This window comes from Periophthalmus magnuspinnatus, chromosome 21 (assembly GCF_009829125.3).
Source record: "Periophthalmus magnuspinnatus isolate fPerMag1 chromosome 21, fPerMag1.2.pri, whole genome shotgun sequence".
Lineage (NCBI taxonomy): Eukaryota > Metazoa > Chordata > Actinopteri > Gobiiformes > Gobiidae > Periophthalmus > Periophthalmus magnuspinnatus.
In genome coordinates, this window is record NC_047146.1 from 4,991,114 (window position 1) to 5,012,492 (window position 21,379).

Genomic DNA, 21,379 nt, shown 5'->3' on the forward strand with positions numbered 1-21,379 from the left:
TGACGAGGAAAAGACATTAGAACACAGATCAGAAAATAACATAGACCAGAAAAGTTACATAGCGTACTTTTACAATGTCAAACAAAACCATGTCTAACCACCACCAAAACCACGGCTATGTCTATATAAATGGCCGCCACGTTCTAAACAGGTAGTGATCATGAGCGTGCTTCCTGCTCCATCGACTCTAATTCACTTTCTATTGAAAAACTGTCACCCCTTTCTCTGTAACTGCTGCTGTCAGACTCGTCATTTTGGTCTTAAATGTTCGTATTAACCCGCTCTACATGATCTTAAGGTCTTTATTTCGCTATTGTGTCCATAAATCAAGATATGACCAGTAATAACAGACAAATCAGGCGACTTCTTTAACTGAAGTCACTCCCGCTAGCGTTAGCAACAGGTTTGATTAACAAAATAAATATAAAAATAAGTAAAAGATTATTTAGAAGATGTGTTTTTCACCTTTTATTTGATATAATTCTCCCTTGGTGACAGTATATTTTTTAGCGAAAATAATCATTTCTACCACTTTGGTCTTACTTCTACAGCCAGGTTGAGCAGGTGCTTGACCACGGCGATCTGACCACTGGAGGCTGCGGCGTGGAGCGGAGTGTAGCCCCTTTTGTCCTTACAGCTGACCTCTGCCCCCTGACTCACCAACAGACACACCACGTCCAGATGACCTGCACACGACAGGAGAACAACAGGATTACGAAATGTGAACGATCATTTTTAGATTGATCACTTGACAATAAAATGATCGAAATATTACGAAATTTAACACCTGAAGCCTGTATCGAACTCTTTGCAAACCACATCTCGGTTACTGTTTTGTCACTTTTTTTTGGAGACTAAGCCGTTTATCTCAATTGGTTGGAAACGTGTTACATCATATGATAAGCCCCGCCCACTTTTAAACTGTAAACGTGGGTAAACCGAGCGTTCTTTGTGGCGGCACTTCCGGTTAAGTTTAACGTTCCCTCTGATCTGGTCTTTTACAGGTTCCAGATTCTGAAGCTCGCAGAGAGTAACATTTTATAACACGTGTATGATGTATAATGGAATCAACAGACACAAAGCCTCTGCCAGCTCCGTCCCATAACGCTCCTTATTCAGAAGAAAACATCTCTAAAAGGTCAAAAAGCGGAAACTAAAATGTTTGAGCAAAACATGAAAACGCCCGGAGATTTGGAGTGGACTTGACAGTTCTATAAAACAACCTTTATCGTTAAATATATGTAAGAAACTTTTGAAAAACAAGTTGTTACTATAATACATTCAGTCATAACCCCGTGAGTGTGTATAGACCTATTTTAGACCTATTTTAGACCTAGTTTAGTCCAGGTTGAGTCCAGGTTGAGTCCAGGTTGAGCCCTAGTTTAGTCCTGGTTTAGTCCTGGTTTAGTCCTGGTTTAGTCCTGGTTTAGTTCTGGTTGAGTCCTGGTTGAGTTTTGGCTTAGACCTGGTTTAGACCTGGTTTAGACCTGGTTGAGTCCTGGTTGAGTCCTGGTTGAGTCCTGGTTGAGTCCTGGTTTAGACCTGGTTTAGACCTGGTTGAGTCCTGGTTTAGACCTGGTTTAGACCTGGTTTAGACCTGGTTTAGACCTGGTTTAGTCCTGGTTTAGTCCTGGTTTAGTCCTGGTTTAGTTCTGGCTTAGACCTGGTTTAGTTGTGGCTTAGACCTGGTTGAGTCCTGGTTTACACCTGGTTGAGTCCTGGTTGAGTCCTGGTTTAGACCTGGTTTAGACCTGGTTTAGTTCTGGCTTAGACCTGGTTGAGTCCTGGTTTACACCTGGTTGAGTCCTGGTTTAGACCTGGTTTAGACCTGGTTTAGACCTGGTTTAGACCTGGTTTAGTCCTGGTTTAGACCTGGTTTAGTCCTGGTTTAGTTCTGGCTTAGACCTGGTTTAGTTCTGGCTTAGACCTGGTTTAGACCTGGTTTAGTTCTGGCTTAGACCTGGTTTAGACCTGGTTTAGACCTGGTTGAGTCCTGGTTTAGACCTGGTTGAGTCCTGGTTTAGACCTGGTTTAGACCTGGTTTAGACCTGGTTTAGACCTGGTTTAGACCTGGTTTAGACCTGGTTTAGACCTGGTTTAGTCCTGGTTTAGACCTGGTTTAGTCCTGGTTTAGTTCTGGCTTAGACCTGGTTTAGTTCTGGCTTAGACCTGGTTTAGACCTGGTTTAGTTCTGGCTTAGACCTGGTTTAGTTCTGGCTTAGACCTGGTTTAGACCTGGTTTAGTTCTGGCTTAGACCTGGTTTAGACCTGGTTTAGACCTGGTTGAGTCCTGGTTTAGACCTGGTTGAGTCCTGGTTTAGACCTGGTTTAGACCTGGTTTAGACCTGGTTTAGACCTGGTTTAGACCTGGTTTAGACCTGGTTTAGACCTGGTTTAGTCCTGGTTTAGACCTGGTTTAGTCCTGGTTTAGTTCTGGCTTAGACCTGGTTTAGTTCTGGCTTAGACCTGGTTTAGACCTGGTTTAGTTCTGGCTTAGACCTGGTTTAGACCTGGTTTAGACCTGGTTGAGTCCTGGTTTAGACCTGGTTGAGTCCTGGTTTAGACCTGGTTTAGACCTGGTTTAGACCTGGTTTAGACCTGGTTTAGACCTGGTTTAGACCTGGTTTAGACCTGGTTGAGTTCTGGTTTAGACCTGGTTTAGACCTGGTTTAGACCTGGTTTAGTCCTGGTTTAGTCCTGGTTGAGTCCTGGTTTAGACCTGGTTTAGACCTGGTTTAGACCTGGTTTAGTCCTGGTTTAGTCCTGGTTTAGTCCTGGTTGTTACTACATTACACTCAGTCATAACCCCAGAGGCTGTATAGTCCTGTTTTAGTCCAGTTTTAGTCCTGGTTTAGTCCTGGGGAGTTCCCTTTTTCAAGACTTTCACTTTCAATAGGCTCTGTGCACAGTAGCATGCTAGCTAGCTCACTGTGTCTCAAAGCTAACAGTCACTTTTATTAAAATCAGAAAACATAAAATAAACACTCTATTCAAATTTAAATTAAAGTCAAGAAAAAAAAAATTATATGTAGAATACTTCAGTTTGTGGTCCATTAGGTCCACTGCCTGACCCTAACCTCCTAATCTCCTAACCTCTAACCCCTGACCCCTAACCCACCCTCCCTGTCCACTCTTTAAATATTTATGAATTTTATCGTGACTCGGCAAAAACCTCAGAGATAAAACTGAACAGGAAGTAGTGACGCCAACAGGAAGTAGTGACGCTAAAAGGAAGTAATGACACTAAATGCATGAACTATTTTAAATATTTAAATTGATTTGTAAAAAAATGAATAAACACAAAAACACTATGACTACACTATTTGGATGTCTGCCAAATAAAACTTATCATCAGTGCTTGTTTTTCAATTTGTGTCCTCACTAATCTGCTAATGAAATGTTACATAACCAGTATTTAATTTAATATGATCCATCAAGCTAATGACAAACGCTAGCATAAACAAAAAAACAAGGCGTCTCACCCATGAAGGCGGCCCAGTGTAAGGCTCTGCTGTCCTTCTTATCAAACGCGTTGATGTTGGCTCCTTTGGAAAGCAGCAGGTTCACCATCTGGAAGAAACGAACGGATGAAATGAAACGTGTGCTGCAGCGTCACTCCATTTTGTTTGTTTAGGTCCGCACAAAGAAACTCAAAGTGCTTTACAGAACAAGAAAGACATTAAAATCACAAAACAAATCAAAACGGAAATGATCAACATAAAATTAACTTTGAAAGGACTGCACCGGGTTTCAGCTGCAGAAAACTGAAATGCAGGACTAAACCGGGACTAAACCGGGACTAAACCGGGACTAAACCGGGACTAAACCGGGACTAAACCAGGACTAAACCAGGACTAGAGCAGGACTGGACTGGAACTAAACCGGGACTAGAGCGGGACTAGAGCAGGACTAGAGCAGGACTAGAGCAGGACTAGAGCAGGACTAGAGCAGGACTAGAGCAGGACTAGAGCAGGACTAGAGCAGGACTAAACTGGGACTAAACCAAGACTAAACCAAGACTGAACCAGGACTAGAGCAGGACTGAACTGGAACTAAACCAGGACTAGAGCAGGACTAAACCGGGACTAGAGCGGGACTAGAGCGGGACTAAACCGGGACTAGAGCAGGACTAGAGCAGGACTAGAGCAGGACTGAACTGGAACTGAACCGGGACTAAACTGGGACTAAACCAGGACTAAACCAGGACTAGAGTAGGACTAGAGCAGGAGTAAACTGGAACTAAACCGGGACTAAACTGGGACTAAACCAGAACTAGAGCAGGACTAAACTGAGACTAAACTGAGACTAAACCAGGACTATGGCAGGTCCTCAGAGTGTGAGATGGTTCATATCACTCTAACATGTCTGACATTTCTAGTGTGAAATGGGGGTGAAGAGCGGGGAGGACATTCACAGTGTGTTTGTATGTGACCACCTCACTACAGGCAGCACAGTGTTACTCAGTCTTATGCTGTTTGTCAGTGAAAGATTATGTGGGTGCTGTTCTTATATAACTGTATTGTAAATATATGTCATCGTTTGGGATATTTGTTGCATAAACACCCGAGCTGAAAATACTGAGTCAGAAATAGACAAGCTGTTCGTCCGGTTTGGCTCCAAAACTCCTCTGCCTTTTTTTTTTTTTTAACTTTCTCTGAGTTATGAATGAAGGGAACGCACCCACGACTTCCTCTAAAAATGTACTTTTTTGAAGATTTTATGTCATATTCTCCAAAATACAAAGATCAGGTGGGTTAAGTGTCTTTTCCCATTTTTACAAAGTCCAACCACAAACAGGAGCCATTATGAACAGATCTTCTTCACTTCACCTATAAATTCCCATAATGCAGTGTTTTTTTTTTCCCCATTAAGAATCCAATAGTTAAACATGGAAACGTGCAGTACCTCCGTGTGACCATTGAGGGCGGCGTGGTGCAGAGCGGTGCGCCCTCCTCGGTCCGACACGTTGACGCTGCTCAGTAACGGGATGATGACCTCGGCACATCGCAGGGCGTTGTTGGCGGAGGCGACGTGCAGCGGAGTTTGCCAGTTCTTGTCCCGAGCGTTGACGTCGGCCGAGTGACGGATTAGCATGCTCACCGTCTCCTAGCAACCGCAAAGATACAACATGTTTAAAAACGCGTGGCGGCTCTGAAAATAAGGCTTTTGGACTTAACGAAAGATTAAACAACTCAATTTTTTAAATTTTTTTATTTCATATTATTACTTGGTTGTTTTTTTTGTATTTGGTTTCTTGACGTTTGGGGGTGTAATGCTTTTTTCTGTCCTGTGGTGTGACTCGCCAAACATTACGTCATAATTTGTGTAACTCTTTTAGTTTTAGACCACAGACTGTATAAAGAAGTGGACAGCGTTCGGCTCAAAATAAAGCTCGTCGAGGCTAGCAGTTATAGCGGCTAATTCAGAGCCACGTTTCATATTTGGACTTCCGACCACGAGTATCATAGCAACCAAAGAGCCAATCAGGAGCGAGACTGTTGAAGGTAACGCCCCTTCCCGCCGGCATAGCTGGTTTAGCAGGGAGCGGGCGCTTAGCAACACTGTCAATCAAACCTGTTGCTAACGTTAGAACGCGCCTGATTTGTCTGTTATTAATGTTCATATCTTGATTTACAGACACAATAGCGAAATAAAGCAGCAGTTACAGAAAGAGGAGCCACGGTTTTTCAATAGAAAGTGAATTGGAGCCAGAGCCGACGGAGCAGGAAGCGCGCACATGATCACTTCCTGTTTGGAAAGCAGCGGCTAGCAGGTTAGCTACGTCCATTTATATATACAGTCTATAATATGATCATTGTACCTTAAACCCTTAACCCCAGAGCGCCCCCTGGTGTATAAATGTCAGATGAGCTCTTTGTAGTTTTGTGTAAGAGTCTTTTTAAACATGTGATCACAGCATTAAACTGGTTACACCCTAATCTTTATTTTAAATCTATAAAATCGTTTTATTGAATCATGTAAACACGCTTCTGTTTATGCAACACCTTCATGAACTGACACTGAGACTCTGATGTCGTTTTAAAGTCACAGAGTCACACCACGGGACATTTAGTGTTGTTTTTTTATTAAAATACAAATAAATAAAACATGACTTTATTCTAAAAATATATGTATTTAATAGAAAACATATCTGTGCTGTGTTGAAGTTGAATTTTGGAGGAAGAAAAACATGATTTGGATAGATAAGCAGCGGTGTCAAACTCAATTTCACCGAGGGCCACATCAGCGAAATGGTTCGTCTCAAATTTGCAAAGATATAAAAAATATGTCTGTGTAAGTGCGCAACTTCTGATAAACTGACATTTTAAGACAGTCATACATTTAAATTTACCTTGTCGTGGGCCACATAAAATGACATGGCGGGCCGCATTTGGCCCCCGGGCCTTGAGTTTGACACATGTTTTAAAGCGATAACACCGAAAATGAGCATCATGTCGAGTGTTTATTTTATATTTATTTACTGCATGTTTGTATTTGTGCTTTTAAATAGTTGGATTTTTCAAACTTTGAAGGTAAAGGTCAAGTATAAGTAGTAAAGTACCGTACTCTTAGGTATCTGTGCTTTTACTCGTACGATTTGGCAGTAAAAATAAACTTTAAGAGCATCTATGTGAACGGATTTTTAAATACGTTGTGGTTTGTTTTGCATTGGGTGTTGACACATCGCATCCTGCTTGACTTAAAAACCACAATACAAAGAATCTTTACGTTTGGTGCCAAGAGGTTACACCTTTACAAGAAGAATTATGCACCACTTGTAAACGTAATGTTAATGAGACTGAAGTATTCCCGCCACGCTGAAGAACCTGTTTTAAAGGTGTTTCCCCTCGAGTCCAGACTCACCTCACTGCGAGAGGCCACGGCGCGATGAAGAGGAGTGAGCCACATGTTGTCTTTGGCATTGACTCTGGCCCCTGTGAAGAAGAAGAAGAAGACGAGGGTCGCAAACTCAAACGCTACAGCTCGTAATTATCACAGGAAGAACTGCGTCAGTGGATAACGGTGCAGTAGAGAGAGTTTTACCTGAGAGAATGAGGATCTCTGTGATTTCAGCATCGCCAAGAAAAGCGGCGGCGTGGAGCGGTGTGCGTTTTTCTGAATCCTGAAAGTGTAAAAAAAAAACAAGTTTATGGTTTGGAAATGACTGAAAACAACATAAAAAGTGAAATGTTGTAACTCTGGTCAGGCCCGTCCACAGAAATTTGGGGGCCCGGGGCAAAAAGCCTCACATGGGCCCCTTGTCTAATATTAATGAATAGGAAGAGGGTTCAATTCTGGGCCGTTTAGACCTTGGGGACAACAGGCGCCTTTGTCCTGCCCTGTTGACTCCCCTGAGCCTCGTACTTGAACAAAACAGGTGTGTGTGTGTGGGTGTGTGTGTGTGTGTGTGTCTGTGGCGCCCCCCTCGCCCTCGTCGCACTGCGTCATGTGACAGGACGGAGTGAGATTATTATTTTGGACAATGAGACGCGGATGGGCCCGGAGATGTCACTGTCAACACTTTTATTGTTCGACCCAATGAGCTCAGTCATACACACAAACAATGCACACGCACACAAAGTACACACACACAAAGTACACACACACAAAGTACACACACACAGGCACAAACGCACACACAGACACACACACCCCAACAGTAAGAGTCTATGAGCACACACACACACACACACACCCCTACACACAAACAACACATGCACACACTCCAAGAGTCTAAGAGCACACACAGATACACAGACATACACACATACACACACTCTAAAAGTAAGAATCTATGAGCACACACAGACACACACACTGACACAGACTCACTTTAACAGTAAGAGTCTGTGAGCGCACACACAGACTCACTGACACACACACGGACACACACCCACATGCACCCCAACGGACACACACACACTCCAGCATGAACAATCTATGTGCACACACACCAAAACGTGCACACACACAAGACACACCAACAGTAAGAGTCTGTGACAACACAGCAAGAGGCCATGAGCGCGCACACACACATACACTCCGGCAGTAAGAGTCTATGAGCGCACACACAGACACACTCTAACACACACACACCAACAGCAAGAGGCTATGAGCGCACACACATACACACACACATATACTCCGACAGTAAGAGTCTATGAGTACACACACAGACACACACACAGACACACCCCCACATACTCTAACAGTAAGAGTCCATGAGCGCACAAACACACACACAAACACTCCCAACACATACACACTCCAACACGTACACACACACACACTCCAACACACACCGGTGCAGCCGCTCTAATCGACCTCACACAGATGACATCATCACATCACCAGTTTTCAGAATAAGCGGCGACGTCAGGCCGTGCGAGCGTCAATGTTAAAAAGCTAAACACTAAATCTAAAACGTGACAGAGCCGCGTCAGTTTAAGAACAAATATAAAAGTCTGCAACTCTGTGAAATATCTGGTTTTGGTGAATAAAATGTTAAAATAAAAATGTTAAAAATAAAATGAATTACAGTGGAGTACAGGGGTAAATGCGTGGCCCCTTCTGCAGAAACACATTTATTAAACACATGACACTGACCACACGCAAAAGGTCATGTGTTATACCACGTGACGAGGAGCTGATGCTTACAAAACATGTGTGTGTGTGTGTGTGTGTGTGTGACAGCTGCTGCTCTTTACTTCAGTTTGAGTCGAAGAACACAGGAAGTGATGTCATGTCCTCGCCCGTACAGCTGCTTTAAAAGTCTGATTCAAGTTGTGTTTGTTCAGCGAGCTCCATTTTTCAAACATTTACAGCCCAAAAGTCTAATTTACGCTGCATATTTTTTGACATGTGCACACCGTTTACCACGTTCCAAATCCAATTCACTTTCTATTGAAAAACTGTGGCCCCTCTCTCTGTAACTGCTGCCGTCAGACTCGTCGTTTTGGTCTTAAAACGCTCGTATTAACCCGCTCTACGTGATCCTGGAGGTTTTATTTCACTATTGTGTCTGTAAATCAAGATATGAGCATTAATAACAGTTGGAATTCCAAATATGGAACAGTGTGTTTTCAGTTTGAGGGAAGAACTCAGCCTAAATATGCAGCTTTTGTGAGTTAAACATGAGTGAATGAAATGAAAAAAACACAACTCCAGGTCTGTTTGTGACGAGGAAACGTGAGAACAGAGATCAGAGAATAGTGCGATACGGGCCATTTAACTAATTCATAACTCTTTTGTTTCTAAATATTTTCCTTTTATTTTTTCAGAGCATTTAGAACGACCCTTCCGACATTAATCTGAGCAAAAACAGCACCGAGGAACAAACCCTCATTGTACAGTGCTACTTTGAGTCATTTTAATACATTTCGATATTTTAATACCAGAGATGCCCCGAGCGTAAACGCCATTAAAGGAATAATAAGTCGTTTTAAAAGACAGGGGGCAGTATGTGATCTCCACAGACCTGACTAGTCCTGATTTCTTCCTGTGGGTCGATCTTAAAGAAAAGGTGTTTGTGAATAAACCTCAGGCGACTTAATAAACGACTTAAAACGTAATATCGAGGATCAAATAAGAGACATAATCCCGGAAATTTCAAGCTTTCAAATGTTATTTAAAGTGCGATTCAGGGCGAAAACGAAAATGGTGGACACTTACAAAAACATTTTACTTCCTTTAGTTTAAGCAGCGATAAGTTCAAGTGTAAGTGAACAATTATAATCGTATATATCGCCAAAAATCTCAGGCGATTCAGTTTACCTACTGCTAAAATTTGGTGCGTATAACTTAAGAATTACAGGAGCTACTGAAGATTTAAAAGTGTCAGTGACTTATTTAAAACTTGTCGCCTCCTTCTGAACTTTTAAAAACAAGCTTCTGACACGATTCTTTTACCGTTTTCAGCTTTTCATGCCACGTACTGCACATAAACCCCATACGCTGAACTTCAACAACAACCGCTGCGTTCTTTTCCCATCGCGCACATGTGGGAATCTGGGGCCCTCGCTCATATGTGGGAGTGTAGGCTGCGTCTGTACCGGTGCATTGATGTCTTCAGACTTGTAAATGAGCATACGGATCTCCTCAGGGTCTCCGCTGAAGATGGCCTGGATGAGAGGAGGCTGCGGAGAGACAGAGCAGATCAGGGTTAGGCACAGACTGTACGGAAGAACTGTCTGGAAACAATAAAAGCCACATGAGCAAAAGGGGGACGCGACGCAACATCAAACCCGGCTTTAAGTGGACTGAGCGAGCGCGACGTCACCCACAGCGTCCGGCGCCAGTTAAATGAAGCTCGTCGAGGCTAGAGCGGTTATAGCGGCGAATTTGGAGACAATACGGCAGCGAGTCTGGTGAAGGAAGAACAATCGGGATGTAAATAAAGCAAAACGCAACCAGAAAAAACATTAAAATGATCCGAAAACTCATAGTCTGTATAAAGAAGTGGACTAAGTGAGCGCTACGTCACCCACAGCGTTCGGCTCCGGTCAAATGAAGCTCATCGAGGCCAATTTAGAGCAGAATTCCACATTTAGAATTCCCACCGCGAGTGTCATAGCAACTAAAGAGCCAATCCGGAGAGAGGATGTTGAAGTTAACGCCCCTTCCCGGCCGCACTGCTTAGCAACGCGTCTGATTTGTCGGTTATTAATGTTCATATCTTGATTTACAGACACAATAACGAAATAAAAACCCCAGGATCATGTAGAGCGGGTTAATACGAACATTTTAAGACCAAAACGATGAGTCTGACAGGCCACAGTTTTTCAATAGAAAGTGAATCTGAGCCAGAGTCAACGGAGCTGGAAGTGCGTCCATGATCACTTCTACGCTTGAGAGATAAATCAGCTTTCGTTTAAAGAAATTTAATCGTTTTCAGTCTCAGTGCTGGTATTCGTTGATACTTGAAGTTGTAGTAAATCAGTATCAGAACCAAAAAAGCTGGATCAGTGAGTGTTTATAAAGAACAAGGGTGGAATAAAACAAAAATAAATAAATAAATAAAGTGCATTTATGTCTGCGTAATCCCTCAGATCATATCAAACCCGGACGACTGAGGGATGACACGTCTTTCCAAGAAATACGGGCAAACCAAACTCAAACTGATAAGAGATGGGAGATAATATCAAGCTTAGTGTAGCGAATTAGACCTAGCCAATAAACAGAAAGTGTAAACAAACAGGTGTGTTAGCTTCAGTGTCGTTAGCGCCTCCCTTCAGACAGATATAAGGCAGAGTCCAGCAGGAATCTGACCAGAAAAATGAATAAGCGGCTCGGATTGGACTTAGGTTTACTTATATCGTCTCTGTATCAACACTGGTTTGACAATGTGAAACGTTTAAGCGGTTTCACGTGCTTCTCCTCTGCCCTGGACGTGGCCAGACGAGGCACGGTTCTTCCCATGATGCAGCGCGTGGGGCAGCTGTTTGACTTTGGGCTGCAGTGTTTACAGAAGTCAGAGCAAGCTACAACAAGAATGTAACTGTGTCTACTGTACGGCAGCAGCAGCAAGGACGTCTGGAGCTATGTGCAAACGTTCAAATCAGCCTGTGCAGATAAGGATCTTCAAAGTAAAAGACAAACCCGAGGAAAAGTTTAAACGAAGGACACGGGTAGAGGAGGCCGGGCCCTTATTTTGAAGGTAGATTCGCAGATATGATGTAAATAGAGGCTGTGCGTTCAGGAATACAAACACGCAGAGGTTATGTTGAAAGGCAGTTTTAAAAGTTTCAACATGCAACTTTTCAACGGGATTGTTAGCGATTTAATGTTCCACGGTATGGCATTAAACGTCCACATCCACGGGGGCAGAGATATTTGACGTTTCAGGTCAAATTCACAGGAAGAATTCATGTTTTTTAATGATTTTTTTTAAACGAATAAAACACCGGTTTTCTGAATAAATAAAAGATTGAATTCAAGTTTGTTTCTAAAGAAGTTCAGCTGTGCAAAGTGCTTCACATAAAAGTCAACCCAACTCCTTTTCAAGCTTAAATATGATAAAAAATATGTGAAATGTGTGTTAGGTTTACTGTACACACGCAAACTGACTTCTCGTGTTCATTAATCTGCTCGAAATAAATGGAAAAAAGCAGTAACCCGGGTAAAGTTTGTGTCAGTGCGGTTTTAAAATTACACCAGTGACAAAAAGCCACGTCGATTCTAACCATAAATCTTCCACAAACAACTAAAACAAACTCTCCAATTTGTAGATTATGATTTAAAGTGAGCGTGTCAGAGCAGATGGCAGGAATGTCAGCTACAGGTTACAAGTGTAATTATGCCAGATGCCTCAGATGACTTCCTGCGCCTGCACGCCTCACTTCCTGTAGCTCAGCGGTCTCTTCTCAGAAACAGAGAGAGGAACTACACGGCCGCGTTTCACTTCTGCTTCAGCTCAGCCGCGAGAGGCCACTTCCTCCAGGGCTTCAGACAGTTTGAGCTTCTGTCGTGTTCAGACTTAAATCAAATAAAACGTCCTTAAAATGCGACACATATTTGGCCACGAAATTACAACGACATTTATTATTTTTAGGTTTTGAATTCAGATAATAAACAGCTGCACTGATCCCGCAAGTGTCCTGCTCGTTTCGCTTATTGCTTTGCCAGAAATGTTCCACAGTAAGGCATTAAACGTGTCCATTTCCATCAAACGGCCCGAGCTACGTATGCGTCAGTTCTGTGAAGAGGCGAGAAAGGTCACGGTCAGAATTCAAGTACGTTTTAGCAATAAGAGTACAGTTAATTTTAATAAATGCAGGATAAAGCTTTAATGCCATGCTGTGGAACGCGTGTCAAACGCAAGGTCCGTGGGCCAAATTCGGCCCGCCACGTCATTTTATGTGGCCCGCGGCAAAGTAAAGTAAAAGGTATGACTGTCTTAAAATGTCAGTTTATCAGGAGATACACAGTTAAACAGCCATTTTTTCATGTCTATGCAATATTTGTAAACTGATTAAGTAATGAATATAGAAACAAATAGATTAAAACGTAGTGACATTTATCTTACAGTTACATCTGGCCCTTTGAGAGCATCTATTTTGTTGATGTGGCCCTCGGTGAAAATGAGTTTGACACATCTGCCGTGGAACATCCGAACATCCGGGCAAAGGAAGAACCTCTCCACGGGGACAAGTAGGTGTTGGAAAGTTACTCAGCGAACGTGAAATCAGGTCTGTCGCGATAACAAAGTCGATATAGTGACTGCGAGGTCTGCCTGAAACGTTTCCCATATTTTATTCCTAACAGTTTTTAAAATGTAAAAGTTTCTGCTCGTCCCCCCGTTTTCCGTGTAACTGTGTTTGTCTGTAAAAACTATTTTAACGTCAACCAGGAAACGGCGTGTACAGCTGAAGTCGTGGGTTTATACAAAGTGTGGGAACAATAGGACGTGGATTCAAACATTGTCGCTTCCACAAAAATCAATATTTGTACAACAGCGGCGATAAGAAAGTGGTACGGGGGTCTGTTGGATTTTAATATATGTAAATACAGAGGCGGAGTAGACGAGGGGGACAAAGGGGTCTGTTATCCCGGGCCCTAAGGAGGAATTTAGGGGCCCAGAATTGGACTCTTTTCCTATTAATTTACATCAAACAGGGGCCCATGTGAGGTTCTTGCCCCGGGACCCTAAATTTTTGCTGACGGACCTGTGCAGATATGTTCAGAGCTTGTAATTTTATAGACTAATGTACTAATGTTATACTTGACTAAATGTTTTTGGAGCTTTTTGGGTTTGTATTTTAAACTGTCCTGACGATTTAGACTTGTTAATCTCAGGGTAAAACTTTTTCAGTACGACGTAATTTGGGGGTAAATCTTATTCTAAACTCGCTTAGTCCACTTCTTTACACAGTCTATGGGCACAAAATGACATGATGTTGTTTACAAAAGGACATTATTTCATTATTAAACGCATTAATTGATATTTGCTTTACGCAGCCGTTCAAATATCTATATTCTATTTGATTTTAATTATTCCTCCAGCCTTAGGTCAACATTACATCCCCTGCATGACGTCTTTCTGAACCATCACAGCTCTGGTCCTTATTTAATCGTTTAGTATAGTCAAGGTTTAGTTCTGTGTTTAGTTCTGTTACAATAACGCATTTTGAAGCTTGATAAATCACGATAAATGATAATATTCAAACTACACGCAAAAATACATAAACCAGGATAATCCCAGTGAACCATTTTTTTAAACTACAGTACCATTAAAAGACATGAGATACGACAAATGAACAACAGAACAAAACACACCGCTCATTTTGGGAGTGACGCTGGGCAAAAAAGGCGCCTGATTTGTCTGTTATTAATGCTCGTATCATGATTTACAGACACAAAATAGTGAAATAAAAACCCCAGGATCACCAAGGTAGAATTATATCAAATAAAAGGTGAAAAACACATCTTCTAAATAATCTTTTACTTATTTTTAGTTAGCATAGACTGGACTTAACAGTGGGAGCAGGCGCTTAGCAACGCTGTCAATCAAACCTGTTGCTAACGCTAGCGGGAGTGACCTCTGGGAAAGACGGCGCCTGATTTGTCTGTTATTACTGGTCATACCTTGATTTACAGACACAATAGCGAAATAAAAACCCCAGGATCATGTAGAGCGGGTTAATACGAACATTTAAGACCAAAACGACGAGTCTGACAGCAGCAGTTTCAATAGAAAGTGAACTGGAGTCAGAGTCGATGGAGCCGGAAACGCGCCCATGATTACTTCCTGTTTGGAACGTGGCGGCTAGCAGGTTAGCTCTGTCCTTTTTATATATCCAGTCTATGTTTAAACCTCAGTCACTGACACCTGAATGTGTGTAAAGGCAAACACGGTACACACTTCTGTTTGTGTAAAGTATAAGGCGCTGTCCCTTTAAACCAGGGTCAGAGCGTGAGGGCAGTTTCCTATTGAGGCCTTTACTTAAGTAGAAAACCCAAACATTACCTAAACGTTCCTTTTTAGGACTCTGCAGCTGGCCCGTAACAACTCACTGTGCTGTTTTTTTCTCGCACACAAAAAGCCAACGTTTTCTATGTCACGAAAAAGAATAAGATCCTCACATCTGCTTATTCCCACGAGGTTTGAAGTTGTCTTAACTTGAAGCTGAAATTTAAGCGAAGCACACCTCAGGGAACGTTCAAGTACAGACGCTGCATGTGACTTTAAATCCGCCTTATTGAGCTTGTGTCTCTATAGTTCTCATCTCTGACACCTGTGGATCGTTATGTTATAATTTACACGTTTTAAATCACAAAAATCATCTAAAACGACTTAAAAAAAGACCCAAGAGGAGCTAACGGCGCCGTAAACGTCAGCGAAGTCGACAGGCCCGTTGACAGAAATTTGGGGGCCAGGGGCAAGAACCCTCACATGGGCCCCCCTAATATAAATTAATAGTAAAAGGGTAAATTCTGGGCCCCTAAGACAGCACGATACACTAACGAACAGCCCATTTTTTTTGTATTTGTACCAAAATGACGACACTGCTGAATCCTACGAGTATCACCGATTAAGAAAATAAAACTCGAGAAGGAAGTGGGCGGAGAGAAGTGGGCGTGTGAAAATGGAAGTCAATCGGCAATACGGAAAATAAGTGATTAAAGATTATTCAAACGCGCACGAGTCACTACAAATACAACTTTGAAACAGAAAATGAGAAGGAAACAACTACGACACTGCTTAACCCTTTAAGGACTGAGCACATTATGGACTAATATAGTTCCCCTAGACTTTTATTCTTTTTTTAGCCATAAAAATCACAGGAAGTATCAGAATTTACTCCTTTTTTTCACACACAACTACCTCTATTTTACATATCCATCTGTATTTTTTCTTTGACGCATTGAATAAGTGAATAAGTCGTCTTCGAGGGACGACGTAAGCAGATTATCGTAATGACGGTAAAATATTTAAAGAGCCCCGTGCCTCTGCTTTGAAACGCCGTTTGAATTTACACGATCGCACAGTTGGTTGCGGAGTTACGGTAACGGAAAACTCCACAACCGCGCTCCATCGGCGACGTTAGCATCCGCCGCTATAGGGTTAAAGTTTTTACAGAATAGGTCCGCTTTAATAAACAGTCCCTGAAATAGACAAACAGGAGCCACGAGCTGCCGTAAACGTCTTTGAACCGTCGCGACTTCGACACACGGTCAACCGGGCAGGAATGTGGACACAGATCCTTTACCTATTAATAAACTACACAAGCCTCCTCCATCAGATTAGCCGCGCTTTCATTCCGCAGGAGGGCCACGAGAGGTCAACCTGCTCCCGTACGCGACGACCGGGCCCGTCTCGTGCACTGGTCACACGGTCAAAGGTCACGTTTCTACACAGCGCTTTTCCTCTTTCACACACACATTCATACACCAGTGTACGCAGACACCGGGGGGCGAGGCGGGTTAAGCGTCTTGCCCGAGGACACAACCGGTTTAGCATGGAGCGGGCGCTTAGCAACACTGTCAATCAAAGCTGTTGCTAACGCTAACGGGAGCAACGTCAGGGGAAAGAAGGAAGCTGATTTGTCTGTTGTTAATGTTCATATTTTGATTTACAGGTAAAATAGCGACATAAAAACACTAGAATCATCGCACTGGACTCTGGCTCCGGGTCTTCTATGTCCCCTCGGGGTCAGCGGGACACTGTGGCGCGCTCAGACCAGCCAAGCTCTAGATCATTCCACGGCTTTAGCGAGGCCTGCCCATGTGACTGACGGACTGTACTGCACTTTACAAATACTTTCGGTGTTTTTATGTAGTTGGGTTGGCAGATATTTGCTCTCAACACACGTCAAAATGAGATACGGCCCCGTTTTATTCTGTTCTTTTTGAAACCATAAAAGATGAAGAACAGAAGGAGAAAAGCGTCGTGAATGTTTTGGACTAGAGTTTGTACAAAATGTAAGTTACAACATTTTCTCTTCAAACGTGGTGGACGTAATTAAAGGTCCTATATTACGCAAAAAGAGATAATAATGCTGTTACCTCCTCAAAAACAGACCTGGAGTTGTGTGTTTTTTTTGTTTCATTCACACATGTTTAACGCACAAACCCTGCATAGTTACACTGAGTTCTTCTCTCAGACTGAAAACACTCTGTTCCACCTTGTGATGTCATCGTGTGGTGATACAGGAAGTGCTTCGCTGTGTTTTTAAAAGCACTAAACCTTCACTTTGAGTCATTTGGATATTTATATTTCAGCACCGGAGTGTCCAATCTACTACTGAACTAAAGGTAAAAAAAAAAGGAGCTGTTAACTTGAAAACTACCACATGATGACATCACAAGGTGGAACAGAGTGTTTTGAGGTTTGGAGATGTAGACAAATTAATCATAAAGTGTTACTCAAACATGTGTGAATGAAACAAAACACAACTCCAGGTCTGTTTTTGATGCGTTAACAGCATTAGAACACGACTTAAAGCTACAAGAGTCAGTTTTGTGTGATAAAAGTGTTTATAATTTTATTTAAACGGCAAACACAGGCGCAGACGAATGAACAGCTCTACGGACCCTGTATTTACTACTGTTACGTTCCCATGTCGCATTATTATTGTTTTCTATGGAACAGAGAAGCAGTGTGTCTTACGTAACCCCAAACTACAGGGATTTCCTGTTATTTTCAAAAAAACACACAGACGATGCTTGATACGATCTTGATGCCTCAGCACAGCTCCCCGTCCCGTGGTTCATGTGAGCCGTCTGCAAAAGCATGACACGCGCTCGCGATCTATGTTCCAATGTTTCCTCGTCACAAACAGACCTGGAGTTGTGTTGTTTTTTTTGTTTCATTCACACATGTTTAACGCACAAACCCTGCATAGTTACACTGAGTTCTTCTCTCAGACTGAAAACACTCTGTTCCACCTTGTGATGTCATCAAGTGGTAGTTTTCAAGTTAACAGTTCCTTTTTTTTTTTTTTTTTTTTTACCTTTAGTTCAGTAGTAGATTGGACACTCCGGTGCTGAAATATAAATATCCAAATGACTCAAAGTGAAGGTTTAGTGCATTTAAAAACACAGCGGAGCACTTCCTGTATCACCACACGATGACATCACAAGGTGGAACAGAGTGTTTTCAGTTTGAGAGAAGAACTCAGCGTAACTATGCAGGGTTTGTGCGTTAAATATGTGTGAATGAAACAAAAAAAAAAAACACAACTCCAGGTCTGTTTGTGACGAGGAAATGACATTAAAACAGAGATTAGAGAATAGAGTACTACGGGCCCTTTAAACTTTTACTATTATAATGGGATCATAACTTAAATACCACTTTATGATCGTTATCTGCAGCTCTACATGCCTACGGCTACTCTTCGGTGAGTTTGGGCGACTGCCAACACAACCTGGCCTTGTTCTGCGTGTATTTTTAAAGCGACTATAACAGGCGATAGACCTGAGTGTTCCCTAAATAAACCTGATGGACAAATATATGGGCTATAGTTCAGTATCGAGGACACGTGTGGGGCCCTGAGGGAGCGATGATGCTTTGGGGAGGCAGAGGAGAGCAGGAAGTGAAGTGGGCTGTCCCCATTCTATGTAAAAACACCAACATCACCAGAACAAGTCAAATCTGAAGAAGCCCCTGGAAACACTGGAAGAAGTCACCAGTGAAAACACAGATTTGTTTGGAAAAAGATGCCAAAAAGGGTTTATTTTCTAGAGATTAGCCGTGACAATAAGTACAGTGGATTTTATCAAGAAGGGATGGGGTTACATTTTAATATTAGTAAAATAGATCTGGCTTTTGTAAACGTGATTGTACTAAGAGTCAACTACAAGCCTCAGACTTTTTCAAATGGCTCTGATCTGTTTTTGCAAAAGAGCTTTTAAATGTTTAAATGCTGCAGTGTCAGAGGAAATTATGGACCAACACCTCACATGACCAAAGACTCAACAAAACAGAGTGTGTTAAAGCATGAATGTATTAAAGCATGAATGTATTAAAACATGAATGTATTAAAACATGAATGTGTTAAAGCATGAATGTATTAAAACATGAATGTGTTAAAGCATGAATGTATTAAAGCATGAATGTGTTAAAGCATGAATGTGTTAAAGCATGAATGTGTTAAATGGACGTTTCCTGCAGCAGCTTCACGTTTGGGGCTAAGCTTTAGCCGCTAACAGTGGTACCTGGTCCGCCAGCTTCAGCACAGCCATCTCTGCTCCGCTCTTCATTCACTCCGGGCTCCGCTGCTCTCCAAACCCCGACCCTCCGCGTCACCGGGCCCGGGACTCGGCTCAGGCCCGCGGCTCTTCAGACGGAGCGGATGATGCAGGCCCGGGGCTCCACGGCCATCAGCCCCGCTCCACGGGCGCTATCTGCGGCTACGGAGCTGCCGCGGGGAGGAGAGGAGGCAGCCTGACCCAGCCGTGGAAACTATCCACATTTAGCGCCTCCTCTGCACAAATGCCGCACGTCCCCGGACTCCCGCACGTCCCCGGACTCCCGCACGTTCCCGGACTCCCGCACACGGAAGCAGCCGCTCCTCCTGCCCCTGAAGAGGCGCAGACTGCGCTCAGCTGGGCACAAATCACACAGGAAGTTACAGCTAGAGCTCCTCTCAGATGCAGAAGTGGAGGAGATCCTTCTCAGCATCAACAGCAGCCAACTCCCCCTGCGCCCTCTGGCGCCCCCTACTGCACAGAGAGGCGCTGCAGCAGAGACACGGTGCAAGTTTTATGAAACATACAGAAATACAGCGCCCTAGACTGTGTGCGGAGCTAAGAGAATGAGCAGAGATATGTGCAGAGATATGTGCAGATATATGTGCAGAGATATGTGCACATATATGTGCAGAGATATGTGCAGAGATATGTGCACATATATGTGCAGAGATATGTGTAGAGATATGTGCACATATATGTGCACATATATGCGCAGATATATGCGCAGATATATGTGCAGTATGAAACAGTGTGGCCGATAACGACTTTTAATCTTTTTTTAATCTTTATATAAATGATATAAATCAAACAGTCACAGGAACTGTGGCTGATTATAATCTTACATAAACAGCTCTATGAGTATTATTCTCTGGTTATTATTATTCTCTGGTTTGATGCAGAGCCGTGACTTTTCTGATGTGCGCGCGCAGCAGTGAGGGGGGGGGGCGCGTCCATGCATTGTGCGCGTTCATGCACGTGCTGGACGGATGCACGAGCTTTTTTTAGACTGACCCCGACGTCATTTGTCAGTTATGTCTCGACACTTGTCTTAAAACCACGTGACACGATTCGGCGAAAAGAAATTCTTTTCAAAGGTCAAAGTAAATACCACAAACACTGGGCCTGACATGTCGAGTCAAAGCTGCGACATTACTGCGAAAAAACGCCTCATACTGGAGTTTAAAGTGCAGCAGAGACACAGGGGCCTCTGCACACACTGAAGTCTCCTGGAATAGAAACACTCTTTTGCAGACCAATGTATCATAAAGACATGTCTGGAGTAAGAGCGGGTCACGTGTTGTTTAATTTTGTTACTTAAGTAAAAATACAGATACTGGAGAGTAACGACCGTGGAACAAAGCCTCAGCTTTACTCCTGTGACAAACATATAAATATAAATACTGTATTAATGTCCTCGCACACGAGGCACTGGCCCCTCTGCTGCCTCCAACATGCTCCTGAGAGGAAGTGAAGCTGCCAAATTAAAACACGGGAGCAATGCGCACTTCCGGTTTTTCAAAATAAAACGTGAAAAAGACAAAATTCACATAAATTCAAAGGAAACATAATACAAACAGGAAATAGTAATAAGTGCATTTTTTTTAAAACTCCGTTACAGGAGCAAAAAATAAATAAAAAAAAAAATAATCAAGAGTAAATGTATCACATGAAAAAGTATTTAAGTACCTGTTCAAAAAATGTACTTTAAGAGTAAAAAGTAAAAGTGTTTCACACAAGTGCTGTTCATTTGTTGAAGTGTAAATAGTGATTTTGATAAAAATTTGATTTGATACTAATTTTCAATTTAATTTATATATATATATATATATATATATATATATATATATATATATATATATATATATATATATATATATTTTTTTTTTAAATAATTATATTTATTTTTGTTTTGCTTAAAGCCAAAGCTTGAACACTAAAATGTTTCCACGAACATGGTAAAAATAACCCCTCAAATCGTATGAAAAGTACTTTTTACTTTTCAGTCCAGTTTAAAAATGTAGTGGAGTAGAAAGCACAGATACTGCTCTCAAATGTAGAAGGTGAAAGTAAAAAGTACACACTGTAAACTATGCTTAAGTACAGTACTTTACTACTTGTACTCCCTTACCTTGCATCACTGACTTACTCAAACTTTTACCCCTTTCAAATTAGTATCTTCATTTGGAAA

At 42.3% G+C, this 21,379-nt stretch overlaps 1 protein-coding gene across 6 annotated transcripts in view; it reads right to left on the reverse strand.

Moving 5' to 3' along the window:
• The window catches only part of ankrd44 (ankyrin repeat domain 44), a 41,261-nt gene extending 21,656 nt beyond the window's left edge, over window positions 1–19,605 (reverse strand). For 3 of the 6 annotated variants that reach the window (XM_055230679.1, XM_055230680.1, XM_055230681.1), the window contains exons 1-7: window positions 19,156–19,604; window positions 10,053–10,136; window positions 7,045–7,123; window positions 6,865–6,935; window positions 4,906–5,106; window positions 3,483–3,570; window positions 544–686 (exon numbers count right to left, since the gene is read on the reverse strand). In XM_055230679.1, coding sequence (XP_055086654.1) covers window positions 544–686; window positions 3,483–3,570; window positions 4,906–5,106; window positions 6,865–6,935; window positions 7,045–7,123; window positions 10,053–10,136; window positions 19,156–19,200 — 711 coding nt within the window. In that variant the 5' untranslated portion in view covers window positions 19,201–19,604. Of the gene's footprint in view, window positions 1–543; window positions 687–3,482; window positions 3,571–4,905; window positions 5,107–6,864; window positions 6,936–7,044; window positions 7,124–10,052; window positions 10,137–19,155 lie in introns of all 6 variants that reach the window. The other 3 variants (XM_055230682.1, XM_033987251.2, XM_033987249.2) reach the window with 2 other exon arrangements.
• Window positions 19,606–21,379: the final 1,774 nt, after the last annotated feature.